The 26,446-nt window shown below is 45.6% G+C and overlaps 1 protein-coding gene and 1 long non-coding RNA gene across 2 annotated transcripts in view; one reads left to right on the top strand and one right to left on the bottom strand.

The window, feature by feature from the left end:
* Positions 1-24,542, bottom strand: part of MYO10 (myosin X) — a 262,216-nt gene extending 237,674 nt beyond the window's left edge. The window contains exon 1 of the mRNA XM_069556123.1: positions 23,985-24,542. Coding sequence (XP_069412224.1) covers positions 23,985-24,005 — 21 coding nt within the window. The 5' untranslated portion in view covers positions 24,006-24,542. The remainder of the gene's footprint in view (positions 1-23,984) is intronic.
* LOC138421768 (uncharacterized) lies at positions 23,261-25,951 on the top strand. The gene is made up of 2 exons (XR_011249625.1): positions 23,261-23,699; positions 25,007-25,951. It is a non-coding gene; the product is annotated as an uncharacterized lncRNA (long non-coding RNA).
* The last annotated feature ends 495 nt before the right edge of the window (positions 25,952-26,446 follow it).

Genomic DNA, 26,446 nt, shown 5'->3' with positions numbered 1-26,446 from the left:
AGAATGCAAGGAAATTGTTTATTCCTCAAAAAAATGAAGAACTGATTCTATCTTCCCTTTGGCTTTCATAAAAGTTCACTAAAAAGGAGCCTACATTTCTCACAGTGTTTCCATTCTGTTGGTATTTAGGTCCTAATCCAAATCTCAAAAATTGCTGTATTCTCCCCAATGATAGAGTAAACAATATTCACATTAAGAATTGAAAGGTGCTAAAGACAAAATTTAAATGGTCTAAGCAGCTATCAATACTTTCTTAACAGTCTTACTGATTAACTGAAAACTCCAAATCTTTGGTAACAATCAACTCTTCTTTGACTCATAAGAGAGCAGGGAGGCAAATGCTTGGGAACTTTGGAAAGGATCCAAGTCTTTGTGCCATGAATTACCTGTGAATATTTCAAACTGCGATTTTCTGCTTCTCCTTGCCTGGCCATCTGAAACTCAAGACTGAAAGATTAATTTCAAGTTTCACCCCCGGTGTCACAGAACCTCCTTCTTCACAGCTCTGCAAATAAGGTTAACTTTCTAAGAAATGGCACGTGTAGGGTGGATACTCCAGGTGAAGAAGGAACAAGAGATCTGTCATCACTGAGACCCCCCAGGACACCAGTGAGTCAGAGAGTTGGGGCGAGAGGGCCAGGAGGGGACAGGTACACACAGAAGCAAGATCAGCCCTCAGCAGTGGCCAAAGCAAGGGGCAGCTGTGTGATTGAAGGTGGCCAAGGAACCTGTTTCCCTGGTGGGCTTCCCTGGTGGCTCAGACAGTAAAGAATCCACCTGTAATGAGGGAGACCTGGGATTGATCCCTGGGTTGGGAATATCCTCTGGAGGAGGGCATGGCAACCCACTCCAGTATTCTTGCCTGGAGAATCCCCATGGACAGAGGAGTCTGGCAGGCTATAGTCCATGAGGTCACAGAGAGTCAGTCACACACAACTGAGCAACTTAAAGCATAAGGAACCACAAGATCTGGAGTCAGAACAAGAAAGGTAAGAACTCCAATTAATGTGTATGCATGATGGTTCAGAATGAGGACAGAAAAACCAGAGCTTTAAATACAACAGGCAAAGCCAAGCTCAGATCTGCAGTGGGGTGGGGGAGTACGTGGGACGCAGCTGCTGAAAAGACACCAGGAGAAGGAGGAGCATCCATAATGTGGGTTACTTGGTGCACCTCCATGTTCAAAAGTTTTTTATCATCTCAATCAAGGTGAAAGAAACAATACACCATACTCATCTAGCCTGAGCTCCTTATGGGCAATAAGCTAGGTCAGGAAAGGCAAACGCACGCTAGCAACTTCTGAATCTGATCTCAACAAAACGATAAAGACCTTAACATTCCAACGTGAGAGCAGCTGGGCCAAGAATGCTCCCGGCTGATCCCCACTATTGGCCACACGGCCACTCCAAGTAATCCTCACCCGTGACAAGCTTTCCAAGGACCATCATAAGCTTCTGCTGGAATCCTCTATGAAGCCTGCATGGCCCATTTTTGAGACCACCTTAATGTTGCTGTTTTTCAGTTGCTAAGTCGTGTCCAACTCTTTGTGACCCCATGGGCTGCAGCACACGAGGTTCCCCTGTCCTTCACTGTCTCCCAGAGTCTGCTCAAACTCATGTCCATTGAGTCAGTGATGCTGTCCAACCATCTCATCCTCTGTCAACCTCTTCTCCTGCCCCCAATATTTCCCAGGCTCAGGGTCTTTTCCAGTGAGTCAGCTCTTCGCATCGGGTGGCCAAAATATTGGAGCTTCAGCAACAGTCCTTCCAGTGAATATTCAGGGTTGATTTCCTTTAGGATTGACTGGTTTGATCTCCTTGCAGTCCAAAGGATTCTCAAGAGTCTTTTCCAGCACCACAATTCAAAAGCTTCAATTGATACCCATTGTCAGTAAACCTATGCTCTCAGAGTGGCCAGCAAAAGGGCAAATCAAAATGTCCATGACCATCTCCTCGTTGGGACCAGAGATGTCCCAACAAGACGGCTATGTCACGGTTAATTCTGCCAAGTCCACTATTTTCATTTTTCCAATTTGCAAATATTGAGTTCTGAGCCTCAGCTAATGTCCTATATTTGAGGGAGCCCTAGACAAAACACACCCTCCACTAGGTACACAAGCCACAACAATAACCTTAAAATAAAATTGCTGCCAAGTGTGAGATCCTACCGCCCTGGGAAAAGTCCAAACACTTGATAAGACTCAGTCTTCCAGACTGACAATCCACCTGGCTGGAGAGCTGTGGTAAGCTTGAGAAATATCAACCTGGAAGAAGAGAAATGAACACACAGGCCCCAGAGTCAGACAAGAGACCTGGAATCCCATCTACCAGCTGGGCAACTTGACTAGTTACTGAACCTCCCTAAGTCACAGGGTGTTCAACGCTCTATGGGATTAACAATAGTTCCTAACATGCAGAATATTCAATGAGGTGATGTATATAAAAGGCTCAGTACAGCACATGGCCTTAAATAAGTATCTCATAAGTGTCCTCTATTCTTGATATCAGTTTTAGAGGCTTATAGCTTCTAGATAAATCTGAGGGACCTTTCAAGGTGCATCAGTTGGTCAGCTATACTTCCTTGGTGTCCTCTGGAGACACCTCCATCGAGTCATGGACTCAGTAAGGGCAGGTGGGAATCCCACCCACAGCCAGATGCCAGCTTTAGCACAGCCTTAGACTTCTCTGGTGGCTAAGATGGTAAAGAATCTGCCGGCAACACAGGAGAACTGGGTTCGATCCCTGGGTCGGGAAGATCCGTTGGAGAAAGGAATGGCAACCTAATCCAGTATTCTTGCCTGGAGAATCTCATGGACAGAGGAGCCTGGCAGACTACAGTTGATGGGGTTGCAAAGACTTGGGAACGACTGAGAGACTAACACTCTCACTTGGTCTCTGACAACCATTCCAGGTTAATCACAAGTCGGCACAGCTGGATCACGCTGAATTCTTGAACAAGCAGTGTTCTCTGAAGCAAAGAAATCACTCACCATACTCGAGTTTCTTATCATTAATCTGAACTAACCGAGCTGGTGACTAAGTCCTTGGTGCATGTCCCTTACCACGCATGGCTTGGTCCGGAGTGCTGAGTCCAAGCCTTGGTGATGATGTCATCGCCGAGGTCTCATTACCAACATCAAGCCCAGATTTCTGTCATGAAAGCTAGAGTCCTTAATTCCACATCAGGGTCAGTTAATGCCCAACAAATTATCCACTTGTTAAATTAATGTTATGTTAGCAGATAGTGGTTTTGACTCTTGTTCTAACAAATTAAACATCCCATTTAGAGCCCCAAGGAGTCCTTTTATTTAAATGGTTTCCAAACAACAAACAAAGCATGAGTGACACTAAAGCTCATCTAGAAAGATGTCTCATTCACCAGGTTAAAAAGCAACAAAGTCAACAGAAAATAAGATTGTTTCCTGGTTTTGGTGTACCTGCTAGACGAGGGGGAAAGGGGAGAAGAATCATGGAAAGAATTCACTCCTACTACAAAGCACACTTAATCTTACAATTTTATATGTCAGTTACATCGCATTGCGCCAAAATGTTAAAAAAAAAACTCACTCCTCAACCTCAAATTAAATCCAAGAATGTAAAGATGAACCCAACCTCATTTCCCTCCTGCCCGAAGGTCTGGCAACAACAACAAGAAACAGTGTGAATTTCTAAGTATTTCTCCATTGATTTTCAGCAAATGAAAGCTGCCTGCTGATTCAACCACCCTTACCAACTTTTTCAATGATTTATTACTGTGGCTTGCAATAAAGACACAATAAGTGAAAATTAAGCAGAACGCAAAAAAAAAAAAGAAAAAGTCACCCTTACTCATCAAAACTGGGAGAAGGGGAAAAGAACGAAAAGGTGTGGAATTTGTTGATAAAGGTTCACTTATCCTGTTCCAAGAGGCTGCCTCCTGCATGATCAAGGTTGCTACCCTCTGTGCTTGGTAAGTAATATTATTAAATGTCACGAGGCCCAGAGAGAGAGGGCAGATCTCACAGGCTGGCCCCTGCTAGCTTTCTCCCATCTCAGAAATAGACACATCCATTTTCTCTGTCCTGTGACCAAATGTGTCCTGCTGCCTATTCCTCTGATTTTTAGGACAAGAGAAAGCTCACAGTTTAAAAAGCCAAGGAAAATTACTTTATACCCTACTACATAAATAAATAGATTTACGTGTGTGTGTGTGTGTGTATATATATGAAAGTCAAAGTGTTGGTCGCACAGTCCAGTCCAACTCTTTGCAATTCCATGGACTATAGCCTGCCACGTTTCTCTGTTCGTGGGATTCTCCAGGCAATACAAGAGTGGGTTGCCATTTCCTTCTCCAGGATATCTTCCCGACCCATGGATTGAACCCTGCACTGCAGGCAGATTCTTTACCATCTGAGCCACTGAATGAGCATATATACACACACACAAGCACAGAAAATTAAAACACAACAGGGTTATAGAATCAAGCCAAACTTTCACCCCAGGATTTCCCAACCTTGGCACTGCTGAGGTTTGGGCTGAATCAACTTGGATAGTGTGGGGCTATTCTGTGGTTTCTAGGATGCTGAGCAGCAGTCCTGGTTTCTACCCAACTAGATGCCAGTAGTACCCTCCCCACGTCAGTGGTAACAGCCAAAAATGTCTACAGACACTACTAGACGTCCCCGGGAAGGCAAAGTCACCCCCTGTTGAGAACCACTAGTCTGTATGAACAGACTTCTAAGTCCATCCCTAATGATAACAAGCCCTTGGCAACATCCAAAGTGTACACGTGATGACAAAGAACACATCTGCTGATTCAACCAGGCTAGTATTTTCCTTTTCAAAATCTGTGACTTCTTAGGAATGAAAAACATTAGCAGCTACCATATTGCCACCTTAATTGAATTACTGCTTTGAAAAGTTGGTTGCAACGTAAACCGTTATCTTTAAAAAAATCTCGTATCTGTTGAAAGAGGGTAAAAGCCCAAAATGGTTTCTTAAAAGTTTTATCACTTGCTGTTAACCTAAAGCTGCTCTGGAAGAATAACTTTTTTACCACACACACACAAAATGTATTCTTAAACTTGAATGACATAGCAGTTTAATCAATTTCTGCTAGGAAAGATGTGAACAGTCCAAATGCCCCAACCTTGATCAGTCAGCTGAGGGTCACCAACATCTCAGGGTTGTTGTGGTTCAGCTGCTCAGTCGTGTCCGACTCTTTGCAACCCCACAGACTGCAGCATGCCAGACTTTCCTGTCCTTCACTATGTCCCAAAACTTGCTCAAACTCATGTCCATTGAATCGATAATGCCATCCAACCATCTCACCCTCTGTCATCCCCCTCTCCTCCTGCCTTTCATCTACATCTGCAGGGCAGACAGAGCAATCAGCAGCACAGATGACCAGCAGGATTCACAAAGTGCCCACAGACCCCAAAGCAAATACGCCTTCTCCCAACATCGCTCCGTGGGAATCTGGAGTTTATCAGAAACAGACAAAAGCCAAGAAAAATGACTCCAGAAATTCAGAGTGACCTTCGCCTCCGGAGAGATGCTCCCCAGAAACCTACAAATATGTCATTGAAACTATTCTTTGAATCTTCTCTCCAAACTCAACTCCTACTGCGCCTGTCACTCAGGATGGATGTTCAGTTGCTGCCATCACAAAAGCCATCAGAAGGACTGTCTCTTTGGTTTGTTTGATTACAGGAAAATTTTTTATCTCCTGTTGCAGTTGCTGACAAATTAGGTCATTCTCCTGGGGCTTGTATCACACGACTCTGGTCTGCCCTCTGGGGAAAGGCAAATACACATTCCCAAAGCTCTCCACACGGATTCTACCTTCACCTCCTGTAACACAAACTACTGTCATCACCTCCAAATGGATTCTAGCTTCATACAGCTGAATATCTTCGCGTTTAAACCCTGGTTCCACCACTGCCCAGCTGTATGAACTCAGACAAATGACTTCACTTCTCTAGGACTCTATTTTCATATGTGAAACGGACATGAGAATGGCACCAACCGTATAAAACTACCGGGCACATTAAATGAATTCATCCACATCAAGAATTTAGCAGAACCACAGCTCACGCTGAGCGAGTGATCAATACACTTTTACAAGTTAAAAAACTGGATAAAAGAAAATGCAGATGGTGTGGAAGCTGGAAAGAGCATGATGGTGAAGCCACAAGGCAGATTCCACGTCTTCAAATCACTACCAACATCCCACACTATATTCAGTCTAAGTCTACATTGTAGTTCCTCCTTGGACAGATAAACCACTGCCTTGAGTAGATGACACTGGCGGAATGTACTTTTTTCTTTAAAAGGTAATTTTTTCCTAAGCTGGGACAAAAAGACAGGATATACCATTTTTTTAAGCATATTTTCATTTTAAAGACAGATTTTTAATTTACTTTATGCTATTTATTTGGGGGGATGCACTCTGCAGCATGAAAATTAGCTTCCAAAATTCCACTTTCCTTGAGGGAAGAGCTATTCAACTTCATCAAATATTTTATACTAATGCAAAAGGACACCCTCAAAGGACCTTTTATTCTTCTGACAGATCCTGTTTCCTTGTCTCACATGCACATGCCAACTCTAAAGATCTCCATTTAGGGATCCGGTGGAGGTTTCAAAGCCCTCAGAGATTTTAAGAGATTCAAAGGACACAATCTAAGGTCTATTTCTGATCCCATCATCTGGTGATAAACCTTGGGTAAAGTAACCTTGTCCTCTGTGCCTGGGGTTAAAGGAATCCACCTGACATCTCATAAAATAATACATGAATAAAGATAAAGTTACACTCCCACTGAAGAGCCATCCGAGTTCTCTAAAAGATTTTACCTATTCATTTCAGAGGAACATTTTCTCAACACTGCCTGCAAGCCACAGAAGACCACAGCCCAAGGTAGCCAAACTAAACTGATTTTACCTCCCATGTTTACTCTTAGAGCCAATGACTCGTGTTTTGATTTTTTGTAGTAAAATACTGGAAAAGAACTATGGTGAAAAATAGATGACCGACACCCTTCACAACATATGCAAAGTCCCTGACCTGCTCGTTCTCCAGAATCCTGTCTGGCAGACACCAGTCCTGCTAATGTTACAATCTGGAGCTCATTTTATGTCTTTTCTTCTCATACATACTTGGAACAACAATAAGAGGTTCCATCTTTAAGATGTCCATCAGCAGATGAATGGATAAGAAAGCTGTGGTACATATACACAATGGAGTATTACTCAACCATTAAAAAGAATACATTTGAATCAGTTCTAATGAGGTGGATGAAACTGGAGCCGATTATACAGAGTGAAGTAAGCCAGAAAGAAAAACACCAATACAGTATACTAATGCATATATATGGAATTTAGAAAGATGGTAATGATAACCCTGTATGCGAGACAGCAAGAGAGACACAAATGTATCGAACAGTCTTTTGGACTCTGTGGCAGAGGGAGAGGATGGGATGATTTGGGAGAATGGCATTGAAACATGTATAATATCATATAAGAAACGAATTGCCAGTCTAGGTTCGATGCAGGATACAGGATGCTTGGGGCTGGTGCACTGGGATGACCTAGAGGGATGGTATGGGGAGGGAAGAGGGTGGGGGGTTCAGGATTGGGAACACATGTATACCCGCGGCAGATTCATGTTGATGTATGGCAAAACCAATACAGTACTGTAAAGTAAAAAATAATAATAATTAAATTTTCAAAATATTTACAGAAAAGGTGCACTGGCCTTTTCAAAGAGAACCTTAAGTGAACGTGGTCTTCGAACCTAAAATACAGTGAGCTAGCCCACCAGATCTACTCAAAGGCAAGAAAGAATTTGTTACAGCTGAAAAGCTACATTACCAAGAGACACATCCAAGAATCTCAGTGGTTCTCAAGGTCTGAAAATTAATGCCAGAATTTGCCGTCTGCACCTGACTTCATATCCTTGAAGTTGAACTTGGCATCTACTTTTGTGAGAATTCAGTATTCCGAATTCCCATCCTAACAAGGCAAGTCATATGCAAAACAGTAGAGTTTTCTTCTTAGAAAACTGTAAGTTCAGAACCACTGCCAATACGAAGTCTGCTTCTGGACACCAAACAATATGTCTACTAGATGTGACAAAAACCCTAGGCAACGTGGCCTCGGTCAAGACACTTCAGTCCCCAACAGCTCTGCCTGCCTCAGTCAGAAACCGTGACGCTGTGCTGTGCTGAGTCACTCAGTCGTGTCCAACTCCTCATGACCCCATGGACTGTAGCCCACCAGACTCCTCTGTCCATGGGGATTCTCCAGGCATAAGATCTTCCCTCCAGGAGATCTTCCCAATCCAAGGATCGAACCCAGGTCTTCCGAATTGCAGGCAGATTACCGTCTGAACCACCACTGAGCATATATGTGTATATATGTTTTCATAAGGGATTTCCCTGTGGTCCAATGATTAAAGCTCTGTGCTTCACTACAGGGGACAAAGTTTTGATCCCTGGTAGGGGAATCAAGTGGAGAAGACAATGGCAACCCACTCCAGTACTCTTGCCTGGAGAATCCCATGGATGGAGGAGCCTGGTAGGCTACAGACCATGGGGTCTCGAAGAGTCGGACACGACTGAGTGACTTCACTTTCACTTTTCACTTCCATGCACTAGAGAAGGAAATGGAAACCCACTCCAGTACTCTTGCCTGGAGAATCCCAGGGACGGTGGAGCCTGGTGGGCTGCCGTCTATGGGGTCACACAGAGTTGGACACGACTGAAGTGACTTAGCAGCAGCAGTAGCAGCTGGGGAACCAAGATCCCACAAGCCATCCAATTATTGAGAAGGAAATGGCAACCCACTCCAGTATCCTTGCCTAGAGAATCCCATGGACAGAGGAGCCTGGGGGGCTACAGTCCCTGGGGTCTCAGAGCTGGGCATGACTGAAGCGTCTGAGCATCCATGCACATGTTTTTATATGTATGTATAAATTACATATATTGATACATATGTACACATGCACATCTATGACATGTTAATTTCATATATATGAACCAGTCTGGGGCTTTCCTGGTAGCTCAGACGGTAAAGAATCCATGCCTGCAATTCAGGAGACTTGGGTTCGATCGCTGGGTCAGGAAGATCCCCTAGAAAAAGGAATGGCTACCCACTCCAATATTCTTGTCTGGAGGATCCTATAAACAGCCTGGTGGGCTACGGTACATGGGGTCACAAAAAGGACACTGAGCAATGAAGCGTGCATGCTAATCCAGTTTAAACCAAAAAAATCTCTTTTACACTTGAGAAGTAACAGCTTACCTACTTGCTGTTGAAACACCGGTCACACACTATACACATCCTTGCCAAAAAAACAAGAGCAGGTGGACCTTATTCATATAAAACAGGAGTTACAAAGAGAAAATTCATATGTGGAGAAACCCTTTGATAGACAACCCAGGAAGCGAGAAGCAGGAGCACATGCTAGGATGTGGGGCTCACTCTGGACTCAGATTTTTGTCACAAAGGAAGCAGGTAGCAAGGGCAGAGGGTAGCAGGCAGAGACTGCAGACCTGGGCAGAAGGCTGGCTCGGAAGCCGGCAGGAGGCGTCAATGGAGTTCAGACTGTGCCCTCAGACCAGGGGAACTGTCACGTGGCCCCTCACCTAGGGGGTTTTAAAAGGTATCAAGAGTTCCTTTTCAACAGATTTACCTAAGCTCAGTTGGGAAAGAATCCGCCTGCAATGCAGGAGACCCTGGTTCAATTCCTGGGTCGGAAAGATCCGCTGGAGAAGGGATAGGCTACCTATTCTGGTATTCTTGGGCTTCCCTGGTGGCTTGGCTGGTAAAGAATCTGCCTGCAGTGCAGGAGACCTGGGTTCCATCCCTTGGTTGGGAAGATCCCCTGGAGGAGGGAAAGGTTACCCACTCCAATACTCTGGCCTAGAGAATTCCATGGACTGTACAGTCCATGGGGTCACAAAGACTCAAACACAACTGAGTGACTTCACTTCACTTCTTCACCTCTCTCAAGATTTTTTCCCTGTGCCCAATAAACTTTTTTCAAAGCATGGGATAAAAAGAAGCAAGAAGGCGGCAGTAAGGAGAAGCCGGTGACCAGTAAAAAAATAACTGGGCAATCCTCCCCTCTCTGCTGGTCATCCTCACTAGGGATTCCTCCCAAACTGGCCAGACCCGGGACCAGAGTGAGGGTGCTTCTCTGCTCTGTGCTCCGAGCCTCCCAGCCTGCAGGGCGACCGGCCTTTAGGTGGAGGCTGGACCTCGTCCGTTCCACTTCTCTGGCCACACCTCCCAGCCAGGTGAGTCCTCCCTGCTGCCAACACCACCTACCCAACAAGTCAGGGCACTTTCCCTGCCCTTGGACGTCTTGTGTGCTGCGTGTCACGTGCTAAGTCACTTCAGTCGTGTCCAACTCTTTGTGACCCCATAGATTGTAGCCCGCCAGGCTCCTCTGTCCAAGGGATTCTCGAGGCAAGAATACTAGAGTGGGGTGCCATGCCCTCCTCCCCAGGATCTTCCTGGCGCAAGAATCGAACTTGCATCTCTTACGTCTCCTGCACTGGCAGATGGGTACTTTACCACTAGTGCCACCTGGCTTACATTAAAAATACCGACCCTTCCATCCCGTCCTGTTGAGATACTTATGGATGGTCAGAATATCTTGTCACACTCTTGTTCAGCATCCCAAGAAGTCTAGGTTCTAGAGAACTCCAACACTGCTCACCTGGCTGTTCCACGTAGGGGCTGTCACGTGTGACCTTGAAAGTTTAGCTATCAAGTCACTGATTTCACGAAGCTTCTGTCTCAGGGAAAGAGACGACGAGCAGGAATCTGCTGCTTGGTAAGCAAGGGTTCAAATGCACTAGGTCTGAGTGAATCTACCTCAAAGTGCTTGAGATGGAGTCACCAATCAAACCATTTTTTGACAGCAGCAGTGAAACAGACTGCAAGGAGTAAACTAGAAGGGCCGTGAGAATCTGAGCTCCCAACAGCCATGGGACAGAGTAACTTACTACGCAAACAACTGCTGGCCTCAGAATGATAAGGGATGTTAGCACAGGTATTAAAAGGGTAACAGTCCACTGGAGTATTGCTCAGCAATAAAATGGAACTAGTGATGCACACCACATGGATGGGTCTCAAGAGAAATGAGTGAAAAATGCCAATCTCAGAGAATTTACACACTGATTCCATTTATGTAACAGTCTCAAATGAGAAAGTTATAGAGAAGAACAGATTACTGGTTACGAGGGACTAACCAGGGGTAGCATGGAGCAAGGGGAAGTTCTGGTTGTGCTGGTGGTTTCACAAATCTATAGATACGGTAACATAGCCTAGAACTACACACGCGCACCAACAGATGAACGGATGTAAAACATCTGAATGAGATCTGCAAACTGTACCCTGATGCTGGCAAAGACTGAGGGCAGGAGAAGAAGGGGTAACAGAGGATGAGGTGGTTGGATGGCATCACCGACTCAATGGACATGAGTTTGAGCAAACTCTGGGAAGATGGTGAAGGACAGGGAAGACTGGCGTGCTGCAGTCCATGAGGTTGCAAAGAGTCAGACACAACTGATGGCCAAACAACAATAAACTGTACCAATGACAATTTCCTGCTTTTGATTTTGTACTACTGTTATCTATTGTTATGTAAGACATCACTCCCGGCGAAGCTGGGTGACAGGTACACAGGGCCTCTCTGGGCTATTCTGGCAACATCTGAGTCCATATTGCAAAAAAAAAAGGCATGCCAGAGTAAGACTATATGAAAGAGAGAGGGAGAAAGCAATAGATATAATTTACCTCCTCAACATGTTCTCAAAACTTTGAAAAAATATGGCCTCCTTTTATCCTAGTGGAGAACAACGGCTAGTTTGATAACACAGTATAATAAACATTTCTCTAGTGATCTAAGCAGAGGACTTTGGAAACAACAGGTAAAATGCTAGGAGGGAGACCAACAAAAGCCTTAGGGCAGAGAGCACAGCTGGAAGCGAACAGTCCCACCAGATGGAACAACACAACTTAGATAACGTGCATGCATGCTCAGCTGTGTCCAACTCATTGTGACCCCATGGACTGTGAGCCCACCAGAGGCTCCTCTATCCATGGACTTTTCCAGGCAAGAAAACTGGAGTTGCCATTTTCTACCCCAAATTTAGATGATAAACCAATTCTAAGTGTCCACGTCTCACGGCGAGTTTGGATCCTAAATAGAATAAAATTTGAGCACTGATAAATATGTGCTTCCCCATTACCCAGACAGACAAAAAAAGGCAATCAGGAATGGATATAAACAAGGAAGGGTGAAAAAAATTTCTGGCAAGATCCAAATTTAAGCTGTGGCGATGAGAGCATGGCCATGGTACAAGGCTTCTCCACTACAGCGATTCTGCATCCCCTTTCTGACCAGGAAAGAAAGTGTGAAGTCACCCAGTCAAGTCCTACTCTTTGCAAGCCCATGGACTGTAGTCTGCCAGGCTCCTCTGTCCATGGAGTTCTCCAGGCAAGAATACCAGAGTCAGGAGCCATTCCCTTCTCCAGGGAATTTTCCAGACCCAGGGATCGAACCTGAGTCTCCTGCACTGCAGGCAGATTCTTTACCAGCTGAGCCACCAGGAAAGGATCAGAGGCCAGGGATGCAGCCCAACACTCTCCAAAGCACAGGACAGCCCAGGGCTACTATGACTAACCCAGCTGGAATGTCAAGGGTGCTGAGGCTGAGAAGCCCTACAAAGAGGGTGCACTTGCCCACCTCTGAAAATCTCAGGCTGAAAACTACAGGAAGGCTGTGCAAAGCCTAAAAGAACAAACTGTGGGCGGAGACAGGCAGAAGCTGACTTGCGCTAAATGACAATGGTATACACTGAAAAAGGTGGAGTGTTGTTTTCACAAAGCACTCTGCACTTCTATTTTGGAGTCCATGGAAAGATTTCCTGAGGGCAATTAATAAAAATAATAAGCCTCAGGACCTCCGTGGTGGTCCAGTGATTAGGAATCTGCCTGCCAAGGCAGGGGACCTGGGTTCAGTCCCTGCTCTGGAAGATTCCACATGCCTCAGGGCAGCTAAGACTGTGAGCCACAACTACTGAATCCCGGAAGCTCTGGAGCCTGCAACTAGAGAAAGCCCATGCACAGAAATGAAGGCCCAGTGCAACTAAGATAAATAAGAAATAATAATAAGCCTTAAAGTCACAGACACACACACCTCTCAACAGTGTCGCATGTTACCTAAATCCCTACAGTTGGAACCAGCCCCACATAACTGTTACAGCCCAGGGTTAATTCACAAAGATACTTACAATTCAAAGGAATGAGAACTTAAAAGAAAATTCATACAAAAATTCCCCCAAACAAATGGCCAATGGCTCCCCAGGCAGCATGAAGCCAGGACCCTGTTCGTGCTTTGGTCTTAAATGAACATCAGGAACCACAACGGGATTTTCTGAAGTTGGATGTGGATAAACATCCCACTAGTAATTAACTGAGAGAACGCCTCCCTCCTCCACTTTGCTTCAGAGAAGAACCCAACCCACCAATGGACACAGAAATCAAGTATCATGTGTTTCCCCTGTGAAACAAGGCATGTCATCAAGACTCTAATAAGACCCTGCTATCACAGGTACGTCATGACAGGTTGTCTCAGTTGTGCCTGCTCCAAGCTGCACAGACACCTCTCAGAAAGCTTTCCTGCCAAACGGTCTAAGTAAACACGTGCAAACCCTATGAGCCAACATCTCTACTCCCAGAAAATCTAACCTCAAGAAATAATCAGGCAAGCGTGCAATGACCTGGGTATAAGAATGCGTGTGTGCTATTTTCTGTAAGAGCAAGCACCAATAAACACCCAAAATGGACATGTACATACGAACACATGCCCAGGAAGATTAGCAGGACCACTGAGACCAGACCACCCACAACACTTGTCTTGGACTGTAGGCTTTAGAGTAGAGCCCTGTACATCACAAAGATTAAAAAAAAAAAAGAAGAAGAAGAAGAAGAAGTTAACAAACAGAAGTTCCTCCAATGAGTGAATCCAATCTTTGGTGGAAAATTATTAATTCTGAACTTGCAGTAGTAACAATTATTTGATATAAATTCTTGCTTACTATAAATAATAGTAGCAAAAGCTTCCAAAACCCCAAACAAACCTAATTTGGCCACTTCACTTTTTAAAAACTGTGGGTTTTTTAATTTTAGAGAAAAATTTCTTCAAATAGAAACTATCAATACATGTGAAACATGCCAACAAAATTGATATTTTCAGGAAAAGTAAGGAAATAAAAACATTTACATGACGAGGAAGAAAGATTAACACATGCATAATCCCTTAACACATCTTTATATGTAAACTATTTTCTGGCCAAGACGGTGAAGATTTAGTCTCATCTAAAAACAGATTTTTAATGAATTACTTCTGCTTTCAGTTTCCTTTATAATATATACAAGATTGAAAAGTTTGAGGAATATTTTCAGAAACAGTAGAAATTCACAATATTATTTACATGACTCACACAATAAAACTAGAATATTGTGTACTTCTTGCACTATCAATAACCTATATCAGGTAATCTCATTCCTTTTTTTTAACCTAAATATTGCTGTAGGAATTTTGTTGACAGTGCCAACAACTAATGTCTGCCTTAGCAAAGCCAGCCTTCCCCAAACTGAAATGAACCAAAGAACCACAATGACTCAAGAAAGGTCTTCTACTTTAGTGTTACTGTCAGTAAAACAAAGTTATTGCGAAAATCTTGACTGCAACCATATAATTAATGATTCTACTGAAATATGGGCAAGAAAAGCAGGTCTGTGGAAAATTTACTATGAGGATATGTCTATTATTCATGCAAACATCACTTGTCCATCAACAGAACACCCACATACATGCAACTATAATTATCTTTGTTCGTCTTTGATGATCTGACTTTCGGCAAGAAAACCCACAGCTTTAGACATTTTTTAATTACATCCCAAGGAAGGTATATCTGTCAAGGTAGGAGATTAGAAGACACTTATTTACCGATTTGGAAGCTTGATTTACAACACATATTTAGAGATGTGATTCAGGGTGTGCATTCGTACTCTTGTCCCTGGCCCTGAAAACGATGGGGGCTGCCTGTATACATGCAAGATTCTTAAGATCTAATGCTTTTCTCAAGTAACTCTTAAGTGAAAAACACTGCATATGTGCTTTCACAGAAACAGATACAGACGCAAACAGAACACTAACAGTAAGACCGAGGAAGTTTTTGTCCTTTGTTCACGGTATTTTCTAAATTTTCTAAACACAGTACATACTCTATGCAGGATAAAGCGGGGCGGTGGTGGGGGGGGGGGGGGTGGGTTGTGAATGAATCTAAGAATGACACGGAAAAGTAATATATTGTATCTATGTTTATCAAGGCTTTTTTTTTTTCTGAAGCAAGAATACTCCTAATTGTAAATACTGATATATTTCTAGTAACCCAATTTAAGTAAATGAAGCTGATAAACCCAAAAATCAACAGTAGCCACGCTCATAAGCATGCAAGCTACTAGAAAAGCTTCTTTTAAAATAGACCTTTTTTATCCTTGAAATTTTCTTTTCTAATACTTTTGTGAATGGAATTCCTTTCTTATTTATTTTCAGATAGTTCAACAGCATAAAGAAATAGTTATTTTTTGTATATTAATCCTGTATCTTGCAAAACTCACTTATTAGTTCTAACATATATGAATACATACATACATATATACAATCTTAGGATTATCTATATGAAAAGAAAGTGAAAGTTGCTCAGCTGTGTCCGACTCTTTGCAATCCCCATGGACTGTAGCCTGTCAGGTTCCTCTCCCCATGGAATTCTCCAGGCCAGAATACTGGAGTGGCCTTTTCCTTCTCCAGAGGATCTTCCCAACGCAGGGACTGAACCCAGGTCTCCTACACTGCAGGCGGATTCTTTACCAACTGAGCCACTGGGGAAGCCCCTAGGATTATCTATATATAAAAGTATAAAAGCTTTTAATTTCTTTTCCTTGCCTTATCACACTGGCTGGTTTTAACAAGGCAGACACGATGAGCACAGACTCTACAATGAGGTACTTCTATCTCTCTCCACAATGCACATCACTGTAAATGGATACTGCTTACATGTTATTAACTGACCCCCCCAAAATGACACAAAAGAACTCTGGGATATTTTGGAACCCAGTAGATCCAACCAGTCCATTCTAAAGGAGATCAGTCCTGCGAGTTCATTGTAAGTACTGATGCTAAAGCTGAAACTCCAATACTTTGACCACCTCATGTGAAGAGTTGACTCACTGGAAAAGACTCTGATGCTGGGAGGGATTGGGGGCAGGAGGAGAAGGGGACGACAGAGGATAAGATGGCTGGATGGCATCACCAACTGGATGGACATGAGTTTGAGTGAACTCCGGGAGTTGGTGATGGACAGGGAGGCCCCGCATGCTGCAATTCATGGGGTCGCAGAGAGTCAGACACGACTGAGCGACTGAACTGAACTGAACTGAATTAGGTAAGAGGCCAAGTGAAAAAGCCACTGTCCATGCCACCATCCAAACCTCATCTTACCTTCCCCTTTAATCACTGGCAGGTAGTCAAGATAAACATTCCATCTCCAAAGTACAAAAATTCAACTTTACCTACCTTTTCTAATATAAATCTCTTTTAAAAAAAATAATAATTATCAGAATGTTAAATGCCTGTATACAGAGGCGATTTTCATCCTGGAAGAATGGATCCTGAAGCTGGGGGGAAGGTAAAACTAGGAAATGCCTAACTGCCATCTGGTCGTCCCCTGCTCTGGCCATGCTTCAAAAGATGCGTCATGGCTTTGCCACAAGAACGCTAACACTTTTTCCTATAACTGGCAAAGTCAGATGATGTGATGTCATGCAACATGAGAGGGTAGGTTTAAATTGGGAGTTTTGTACATTAAGCCTGGCGGACACATTTTCCAAACGGCTCTTAGCGAGGCAGAAGAATGTTTTATTCAAGGATGCTCTTTGGAAAACGTTCCACTCTGCTGTCAATGATCAGTCCCCTCACAAACATTCATAAGCTAACAAGTAAAACAACAGACACAGGCAGTCTGGAAGGTAGCCAGAATCTTTGACTTAAAGAAGATTCCATCAAAAAACCTCCAAGAGGAATTCTCTGATAAATTGAGAGTTAGAACTGGGGAGACAAATGAGTTCTACCCTTTCTTTTAATTAAAAAAAGAAAAGAAACTTCTCAAAACTCTAGTTTTCCAAGGGCCTTATTATCTACATCTCCCTACCATCCTCATGAGCTTGGGGCCTGCAGCTTTAGAAGCTACATTTTATGAGGATACATGTCTTTCCTGAGTAAAAAAAGGCACACCAAATAAAAATTAGGGGCATGCTCAAAAGCTGATGAACATTTTCCTGCTGGGTTTGCAGAGTTTCTGGGAGGGTGTGGGCCACTTGTTTTCCCAAGCCTCCAAGCAGTTTTCAACTCAAAACTTAGGTACTAACTGCCTAAGGTTGAAGGTACTTCAACAAAGAAACAGCGATGCCAGCATAATACGAATGACACCAACGGAAAAGGAAAGCGTGGCGGTGAAGAGCGCAGAGGCCCTGAGACAGCCTGTCTGGGGTCAAAGCCCGGCCAGCACTGTGTGACCTTGGGCCAATCACTTAACCTCTCTGGGCCTCACTTCCCTCATCAATGGAGCCCTACTCATAAGGTTGTCACTTACTTACTGAACGAATTACTGAATGTAAAGTGCTCAGAAACATGCCCGGCACATAGCACTCAGTAAACTGCAGAAGTACTTTTCACTGTCTTCAAAGAATTATAAAATGCTTCATAATCAAAAGGAAAAGTCAGAAGCATCTCCGCTCCTGACACTGAAAAAAAGAAGAAGAATCTGTACTTAAGAGGAAAATAATAGCTACATAGGATAGCATCCCATGGTAGAGGACCTTTGAGTGCAAACAAGGTGATAAAACTTATAAATCCAATATTTAACTTCTCAAGACTACACATTTGAGAAGGAAGAAAAAAATCAACGTCTCTAGCTAAAAGGGGGAGAAGGCAATGGCACCCCACTCCAGTACTCTTGTCTGGAAAATCCCATGGACGGAGGAGCCTGGTAGGCTGCTGTCTATAGGGTCGCACAGAGTCAGACTGAAGCAACTTAGCAGCAGCAGCAGCTAAAAGAGGGTAAATTCCTAACACAGTTCAGTTCAGTCACTCAGTCGTGTCCAACTCTTTGCTACCCCATGAATCACAGCACGCCAGGCCTCCCTGTCCATCACCAACTCCCAGAGTTTACCCAATATCATGTCCATTGAGTCAGTAATGCCATCCAACCATCTCATCCTCTGTTGTCCCCTTCTCCTCCTGCCCTCAATCTTTCCCAGCATCAGGGTCTTTTCAAATGAGTCAGTTCTTCACATCAGGTAGCCAAAGGACTGGAGTTTCAGTTTCAACCTCAGTCCTTCCAATAAAAACCCAGGTCCTAACACAACCAAGACAGAAAGAAATAGAGCCAAGTCCACAGGAAAGAGAGGAGGGACCATGAACTAGACCTGTGGAGATGGTTTCAAAAAGGAGCCAGACAGGCAGGACATCAGATCGGCAGAGAGGACAGGCCAGACAAACGTATGGTGTAGGCCAGGTAATAGATCCTGTGGAATCCAATTCACAGAGGGGGGAAGAATAAAGAGCTGCCAAATCAGCAAGTCTTGGAAACTAGACTAAGAATGTGAACTTGACTTTATAAGCAATGTAGACATGCTTCTGACAGAATTCTGGAACATCAACCAGACGTGTATTGGTCAAAAGCGAGAAAATAAATGCAGTCGAACACCAGAAATGATACTGGAGACAGCCCTGAGGCCAAGATTTCCCTGCTCCATTGAGGACTGGAGTTTCAGTCACTATCAGAGGCCACTTGTTCTTAATTTCCAAGTTACTCTAACCTTGTATTATTACTCACCTACCAAGTGTCAAGTGCTTTGTAAATCTTATCTTGAATTCTCTTAATAACCATGCAAGGTCAACACTACTAGGCTCACTTAGAGACAACAGGATTTGGGCACACTCTGGGAGATAGTGAGGGACAGGGAGGTCTGGCATGCTGCAGTCCATGGATTCACACGATTCAGCAACTGAACAACAACACAGAGAACCGAAGCCCCGGAAGGTCAGATAACCTGACTGAGAGCCTGTAAGTGCGGAGGGGGTGTGCAGCCAAGCTCCCAGAGCCCACATCTTTTCTACTGTGAGTGATGAGGTGCTTTCATCCAATCTAGGGGCATGCAGGCCCTCGGAGTGAGGTCCAGCTTCCTGCAGACGGCCCGGACGGCTCCTGCTTGAGTGTATGTTAGTCTCTTAGTCATCTCCAACTCTCTGCAACCCCATGGACTGTAGCCCACCAGGCTCCTCTGTCCATGGGATTCTTCAGGCCAGAATAGTGGAGTGGGTTGTCATTTCCTTCTCCAGGGGATCTTCCCGACCCAGAGATAGAACCCAGGTCTCCTGCACTGCAGGCAGATTCTTTACCATCTGAGCCACCAGGGAAGCTGGAGTACTCCCTGCAAATCAATGACCTGAGAGCATTATCCAGCAGTTACTCCGAAGACAAAATTTTGAAACCCATTTATAAGAAGGTATCCTACGTCCCCCTGCCCAGTCTCCACAGAAGAGCACATTCAAGGTGCCTGTCCTTAAAGCTGACCCCACTTAAAAGGCTGCTGGAGAAGCAAACACACCGCCCTCTCTGTCTGGCTCTAGTTAAACAGTGCTTGACCCGCCCACGCTGCTCGGGGCCTGATCTGGTGAGAGGTGAGCACCCAGAGGACCAGGGCTCCCTGCTTGCCGCTGCTCCTGCGGCTTTGCTGTACTCAACATGGCAGGGCCAAAAAGTGCAAGAGAAGTCCTTGCAAGTGTGCAGAAAGGGCAAGGCACTGTGACTTCCCTGGTGGTCCAGTGGCTAAGAATCCACACTCCCAATGCAAGGGACCTGGGTTCAATCCCTGATCAGGGAACTAGATCCTGAATGCTGCAACTAAAGATTCTGCATGACCCAACTGAGATCCCATGTGCCCCAACCGAGATCCGGTGCAGCCAAATAATTATTTTTTCATTTTTAAAAAATTAAAAGAAAGGGCAAGGCACTGTGACTTCACTGCAGGACAAGAAGACACCAGGGAATGCTCTGATTTCATTTTACAGTCGTCAAAGGGGTCACCTGCAGGATGCGGTGGGACAAAGAAGTCCTGAATGGTTGCCTTTGCCCTTGAGGGATGATTGGGGGGGGGGGGGGACAGCTGCCAAAAACAAGAGTCTTCAGTTTTGTTTTGTTTTTTTACCAAGACAAAACAATACCAATAAGATGCGGGGGGGAAAGGGGGAGAAAAATAGGCTTAAGAACTTATTCTAGCTTAAAATAACTATTAGAGCTTCCAGGTAACAACCAAAACTAAGACACCCTTCCAAATTAAGTGGAAATAAGGAAGATGCTTCCACGTAACACCTTGAGAACTGGGTTTGTTCCCGCCCAGGCTGAACCAGGCTGTGAGAAACAGGGACAGCTGGAATGTTTTCCATTGACAATGTAGTCCTTAAAACATCAATACCTGCTTTATGTGTTTATGAGAATCCTGTGTGCGTTTTACATATTCTGAAAATCAAAGTGTTCACCATGTGTCCCATTAATAGCCCTCAGATCTTTCGCTTGATCAGCCATTATGCCATACCTGTTCCTATGACAGAAGACAGAGAAGTCCAGCTCATTTGAGGTCCAGCCGGCACTGACCGGCCTTTCCAGTATTGTAGGCACTCTACCCAGCCCTGGAGGAAAACAGCAGCCACTTCAAAACATCAACACATCTGTGTGGTAGTCTTGCCACTTTTCCAAGCTGAGCCCTTTCACTTTTAAAAGTGCATGTGGTTTCAGACATACATAACCTTACGTTCTTCCTGAAGTCAACTTTTGAACAGCTTACCACTAAACGTTGAAAAGGCAAATTTCCTAGAAGTGTACGCACAGTTCAATGGCGAGAAGTCATAAAGACCTAAGACAGGGCATGAAGAAACTGAAATGCAGTTGGGAAGCCTGGGGCCCTCAGTTTCTCCAACCCCGGGTACACTGTGAAGTCAGGAGCCATCAGCTGCCGGGCACAAACCTCATGGGCTTCCAGTGGGCAGCAGCCCAATGCTACTTGGAGCAGACAAGAAGGCTGTGTCCACAACACACAAGGAATTAATTCCACAAGGAACTGCTCCACGGGTGTAGCGCAGCGGTTCTCAATTGTGAGTGATTTTTGCCCCCCGTGGCTCATCTGGCATCATCTGAAGACACTTGGGTTGTCATGACGTGTGGATGCTACTGACACCTAGTGAGTCAAGACCAGGGAGGCCGCTCAACACCACATGATACACAGGACAGTGCCCCCATCAAGGAACTGACGGATCCAGAATGCCCATGGTACCCAGCTTGAGAATCTCTTGCTCTAAATGGCAGCTGCTAGTCACAAGGAGCTCTTTCCTTGCTATTTGGCCCTTCACACAGAAAGCTAATACATGCAACATAATTTTTTTTTCCCAATTGTTAACATTAGCTTCAAACTGCTGTGTGACAAGCAACAAGTCATTATGCCTAAATCACAAAGGGAAAAGGTACCAAAGAACAGGACATCACTTGGCAATACAAGAGGCCCTATAAATCTGCTGTCCTTGGAAATACATCACTTCCACACTTACTGTTCCTGCTCTAATAGGACATTACAAGATGTTCTTCGCTGGACAATTTGACAAAAGAGTGCTCTGTTATAAGATACTTAACAGATAGGATCTACGGTAGAGGAGTATGTTTCCAGAGAACACAACACTGCATAGCCGATCTGGCCCTGCTGACTTCCCATCCAAAGTAACTATGGTTAGGGGAGGAACTCTGATTAGCAATGAATATTGACTAGAAATCAATTAATCAGAAATTTCTGATTAGAAATTAACATTGCAATACAAATGCATCACAAGAGTAAAAGTATAACTTTAAGCCCATAAAAATTTCCCCCAGTACTAAAGTCACCAGCAACAGAGGATAAAGGCTGTGGGTTCTGTAACAACCTATTCAACCTTGGGCAAGGGTAAACCTTTGGGTTAAGATTTTTCATCTAGGACAGGCAGGGAATGAAGAAGTTGATCACTGAAGGCCAACTTCAATATTATGTTACTCATGGATATAAAATCCAACAACCAGGTCTTACACTAGACAAAAGTATAGTGTAAGGAGAGAGTTATTTCCAAGTCCAAGGGTAGGATCAGGGCAGGAGGCTGCAGCTGTTCCACGTTATCCTGCAGTTCTCCCCACGTGCACTAGGGGGCAGAGTTCTTCCAAAGGGGAGGTCACTAGTCTCCCCCGCGGTCCAGACAGGCTTCATGGGGACCCGGACCCCAACAAATTGAACACAAATTCTATGTCCGATCAAATTTCCTAAGAGACTCACAACACAAAAGTAAAATAAGGGCCTCCTTCCTGCCACCAAGAAAAAAGTTAAGAATTGGTGTCCCGCAGGCAGAGCCTCAGGTTTTCTTACAGATGAAAGCAATTAAACACAGCCCGCTGGTCTTTCATCACTGGTTAACCTGCAACTCCTGCAGAACGTTCTGGTGCCTTCTTACAGGCATGAAAACAAAGGTCTATGGATTATGAAACGCTAGTCTCACAGTTATAGTGTTCATTTAAAAACAAAAGTGGAAATATGCATTAATGAATGATTGATTACTTTCCAATTCACTTTTTCATCATGAATGTGGGCATCACACGTGAGAAGCCACTTTTTGGGAAAAAAATGGATATTACTATTACATAAGAATATACCACTTTGGCCATTATAGACTATTTATATTACGGTAAGTGGGCACCTAGAAAGTACAATGACTTGAAATAATAAATCCAATTAACTCTGATAAAGCCAGATAGCCAATACAGGCAAACTCTAAATTGCTGGAAGTTTCCAAAACTGTCCCGGGTTTACAAAACATCCCCTGGCTTTCAATGAAAGTCACATCAGACTCCTTAAGCTAACTAAGTTTACTTTGAGCCACTTTAAACCTCAAACTTAAATAGAATTTGTTAAATAAACACAACCAAGAAAGGAAAGGGAGCCAAGAAACCACAGTAACGCTCGATCCCAGGGGAAAAAAAAAAAAAGGTTCTCAAGTCAAGGGTTTCAAGTAACTGCGGTGTCCCGCCCTCAATGACCCTAAAAGGAATATCAGTTCCATCTCTCAAAATAACCAAAGTGCGCCCTGAACGATTTTCTTTACATTCGAATTCAAAATCTGCCTAGGACAGTCAGCACAAACATGTGATCTTTTGATCTCACGCTCTGGAATGATCTCAAAGCCCGATCTCAAAGCCTGAAGGAGCACTTCTTGGGGAGCACTACTCTCCAAAGGTCCGACGGGCGAATAACTCAAGTCAACGACTGAACGCTCGCCGCCCCCTTCTCACACTTCATTAAGCGTCTCCTCTGGAAGTGTTTGCGCCCTCTCACAGGAAGCCGGCACGTTTTGCAAAGGAAATACCAGACCAGACCTTTCTTGGAGAAAAGGCACGTCCCCAATGAGCCTTTTCATGGGGTTTCCCGCACCCCGGCAGCGGGGCGGGCAGCCCTCCCATCGGGGCCCTTCGTCCGCCGGCTCACCTCGCCCGGGGCGCCGCGGGACAGCCGGTAAGCCAGACGCCCCTGCGCCAGGACGCTCACCTTCGCGGCATCCCAGAGCCAAATGAGAGCGCGGGACAAAATAAAATCCTTCCCCGGCTTACTCAGCCGTGAGACTCCCCACCCCGGGGCTCGATTTCTGGCGACTCCCCGAAAGTTTCGCCCTCTCGGGCTTAGCGCGCGCGGTAGCGGGTGTGCGCGCGGCGCTGGGGGCGCATCGCTTCCCTTCCCGGAGGCCAGGTCCCCGGCAGGAAGGGAGCCCGCGCCCGCCCTCCCGGCCGCGAGCTCACTCACCTCGGGGAAGAAGTTGTCCATTGTTCCCCGTGCGCTCCCCAACTTGCCCAAGTCCGGCTCCCAGCTCTCGCGGAAGTCAATGCAGCCCAAGGTCCGGGGGAACCATGCGTGTCACGGCGCGACTCCCAGAAACTCGAGCCCGCGGAGTTCCCCCGCTGCCATCTCCGTCTCCCCCTTCTCGGCTTTCGCACCTTTTGTTTGCCCAAACCCCAGTCTCTTAACGCATCCGTCCCAACTGCAGCCTTTGTCTCCTCGGGCTCCAAGTTCCTCACTCCTGGGCGCAGCGCTCGCGAGCGGAGAACAGCTGGTGGCACATTCTTCCCCCGGGCTGGGGGAGGGCGGCGGGGGGCGGCTGGAGAGTGCGCCCCACTCCCTCTGCACTCCGGCCCGAGGCGCTTGGGGCGGGCAGGGGAACAGCGGCCACAGAGCGAGCCCCGGAGGTGGCTCTCCCGGCTCGAGCGCCGCGGCGGTGAGGATTCGGGCGCCCGGGTCTCACCGGCTCACGGTCACACGGAGACTCGCGGACAGGGGCGCACGGCCCGCCCCGCCCTCTCGTCCGGGCCCGCCCACTCGTTCGTCTCGCCCCGCCCACGGCTGAGCCCCGCCCACTCAGCCGGCCCACCAGAAGCTCGTTGGCCACGCCCTACCCCTCCGGGAGCCCCGCCCTCAGCCCGCCCCTCCCCGCGCTTCCGCCAGGTTAGGCCTCGCCCGGCCGGCGCGACCCGCCCCCAACTTCGCCCAAGCCCCGCCCACTCCGCGCCTCGGGCCGCCGCGGGCTTGGAGACTCGGAGGCTGGTGGGGCCCTAGCGCTTTGCGGACTACCTCCCCGCCTCCTCCCCTCCCCATTGTGGGGAGGAGGAGGGGAAGTTGACGCCCCTCTGGTGATAGAGACCTAATAGTCACTGAGGAGGAGGAGGGGTTGGGGGATTTGTGTGTGTGTGTGTGTGTGTGTGTGTGTGTGTGTGTGCCTTTGATCTTTAGCAGACCCTGGAACCGGCTCAACGTGGAACTTATTAATGCAGCTCGGCAGATGATCGACCCCGGGGACGGAAGCGCGATCCGAGGAGCTGCCCCGGCTGTTGGGCCAGATCAAAGCAGAGAACGAAGGCTGATCAGAATTTCTGGAAGCCGCCTACCAGTATGGAGTTTCTCTCCTGCACTCAGGTTACAAGAAGTTTTCGTCGCGGCGGGAAAATTCAGTTTTGTAAACTGGAAGAGGACGTGGCCAATTACACCTTAAAAAATGTAACCGTTTCCACTGACCCAAAGGAAGCAGATAGCCAAATGGAAGTGGGTGAAAGCTCAAATCCTCCCACCCCCATACCGAGTCCTGGGGTCTCTAGGGCAATCCCTCGAACTTTAGCGTGCACAGGAATTACCTGGGAATCTGGTTAAAATGCAGATTGGACTTGATTAGAGTGAGCGCTGATAATCTTGCATTTCCAGCAAGTTTCAGCTGCCTTGTGCTGTTCTGCAAACTGGAACCTGTCTGTAACAGAAAATGAGAGCAAAGGTTTAAAAACATTTGTAGCAATGTAAAAAACACCACGACATAGAAGCACGTGATTGGTGGACTCTGAACCGAGAATAAACCAGTTTGGGTGTTGTCAGACTCCTGGTGAGTCATACCTGGCACAGCAGGGGTTTCGTATTGGTACCTGGCAGATTGGGAACAAAAACGACTGGTTCTTAACCACAGGTGGTTTGAAAAACTCTCTAGGGGATTTGGCAACTGCTTATCCTTTAAAACTCAAGTCAGAAAGACATCTTTCCTGGGAAGCCTGCCCAGAGGTGTCCAGCCACTCAGGCCACTGCCAGCTCCACCTAACGACCAGGTGTGGCTTATCCTAAGACTACTGAGGAAACTGTATCATATTGGAGTAAAACTATATTCTATAGGGTTTTTTTTTTAATTGGTGTCCTTCCCATCTTCAGTTGAGAAAATAAAAGCACCTTGCTTTCAAATATCCTCAGACTGTTTCAGAGAATGAATGAATGTCACCCTTGTGTGAAAACTCAAGCCTGTTTGTAACCTGTGTCAGAGCAGTTCTTCAGCATTAATATCGTTGTACCCATTCCCTTTAGAAAGAGTGAGGGTATAAACTAATACTTGATATTGTGCTCTGTGATTGCCCTGTTTCACAGGTTTACACATGTAAGCCATTAACGATTGTGTCCCAGGTTGCACAGAAAATTAAGATGGAGCCAGGATAAATACCAACCATCCCAGGCACCAATCACGGGGCTTAGTCAAATGAGTCCCGCTGCCACCTGTGTTCAGATACTGGCACAGAGCAGTTACCGCCATTATGGTGTTAATCTGTATAGAACATCTTTCAAGAGAAAGTACCAGGCAGCTTGTTCAAGCGAGGGTGTGGATATGGCTTGGTTCCCAGCCGCAGCCCAGCCTTGGCCATGGTCATTTCAAAGTCACTTTCCAATACTGGCTCATCAGTTGTAAC

Source organism: Ovis canadensis, chromosome 16 (assembly GCF_042477335.2).
Source record: "Ovis canadensis isolate MfBH-ARS-UI-01 breed Bighorn chromosome 16, ARS-UI_OviCan_v2, whole genome shotgun sequence".
NCBI lineage: Eukaryota > Metazoa > Chordata > Mammalia > Artiodactyla > Bovidae > Ovis > Ovis canadensis.
This window is presented reverse-complemented; position numbering and strand designations above follow the sequence as displayed.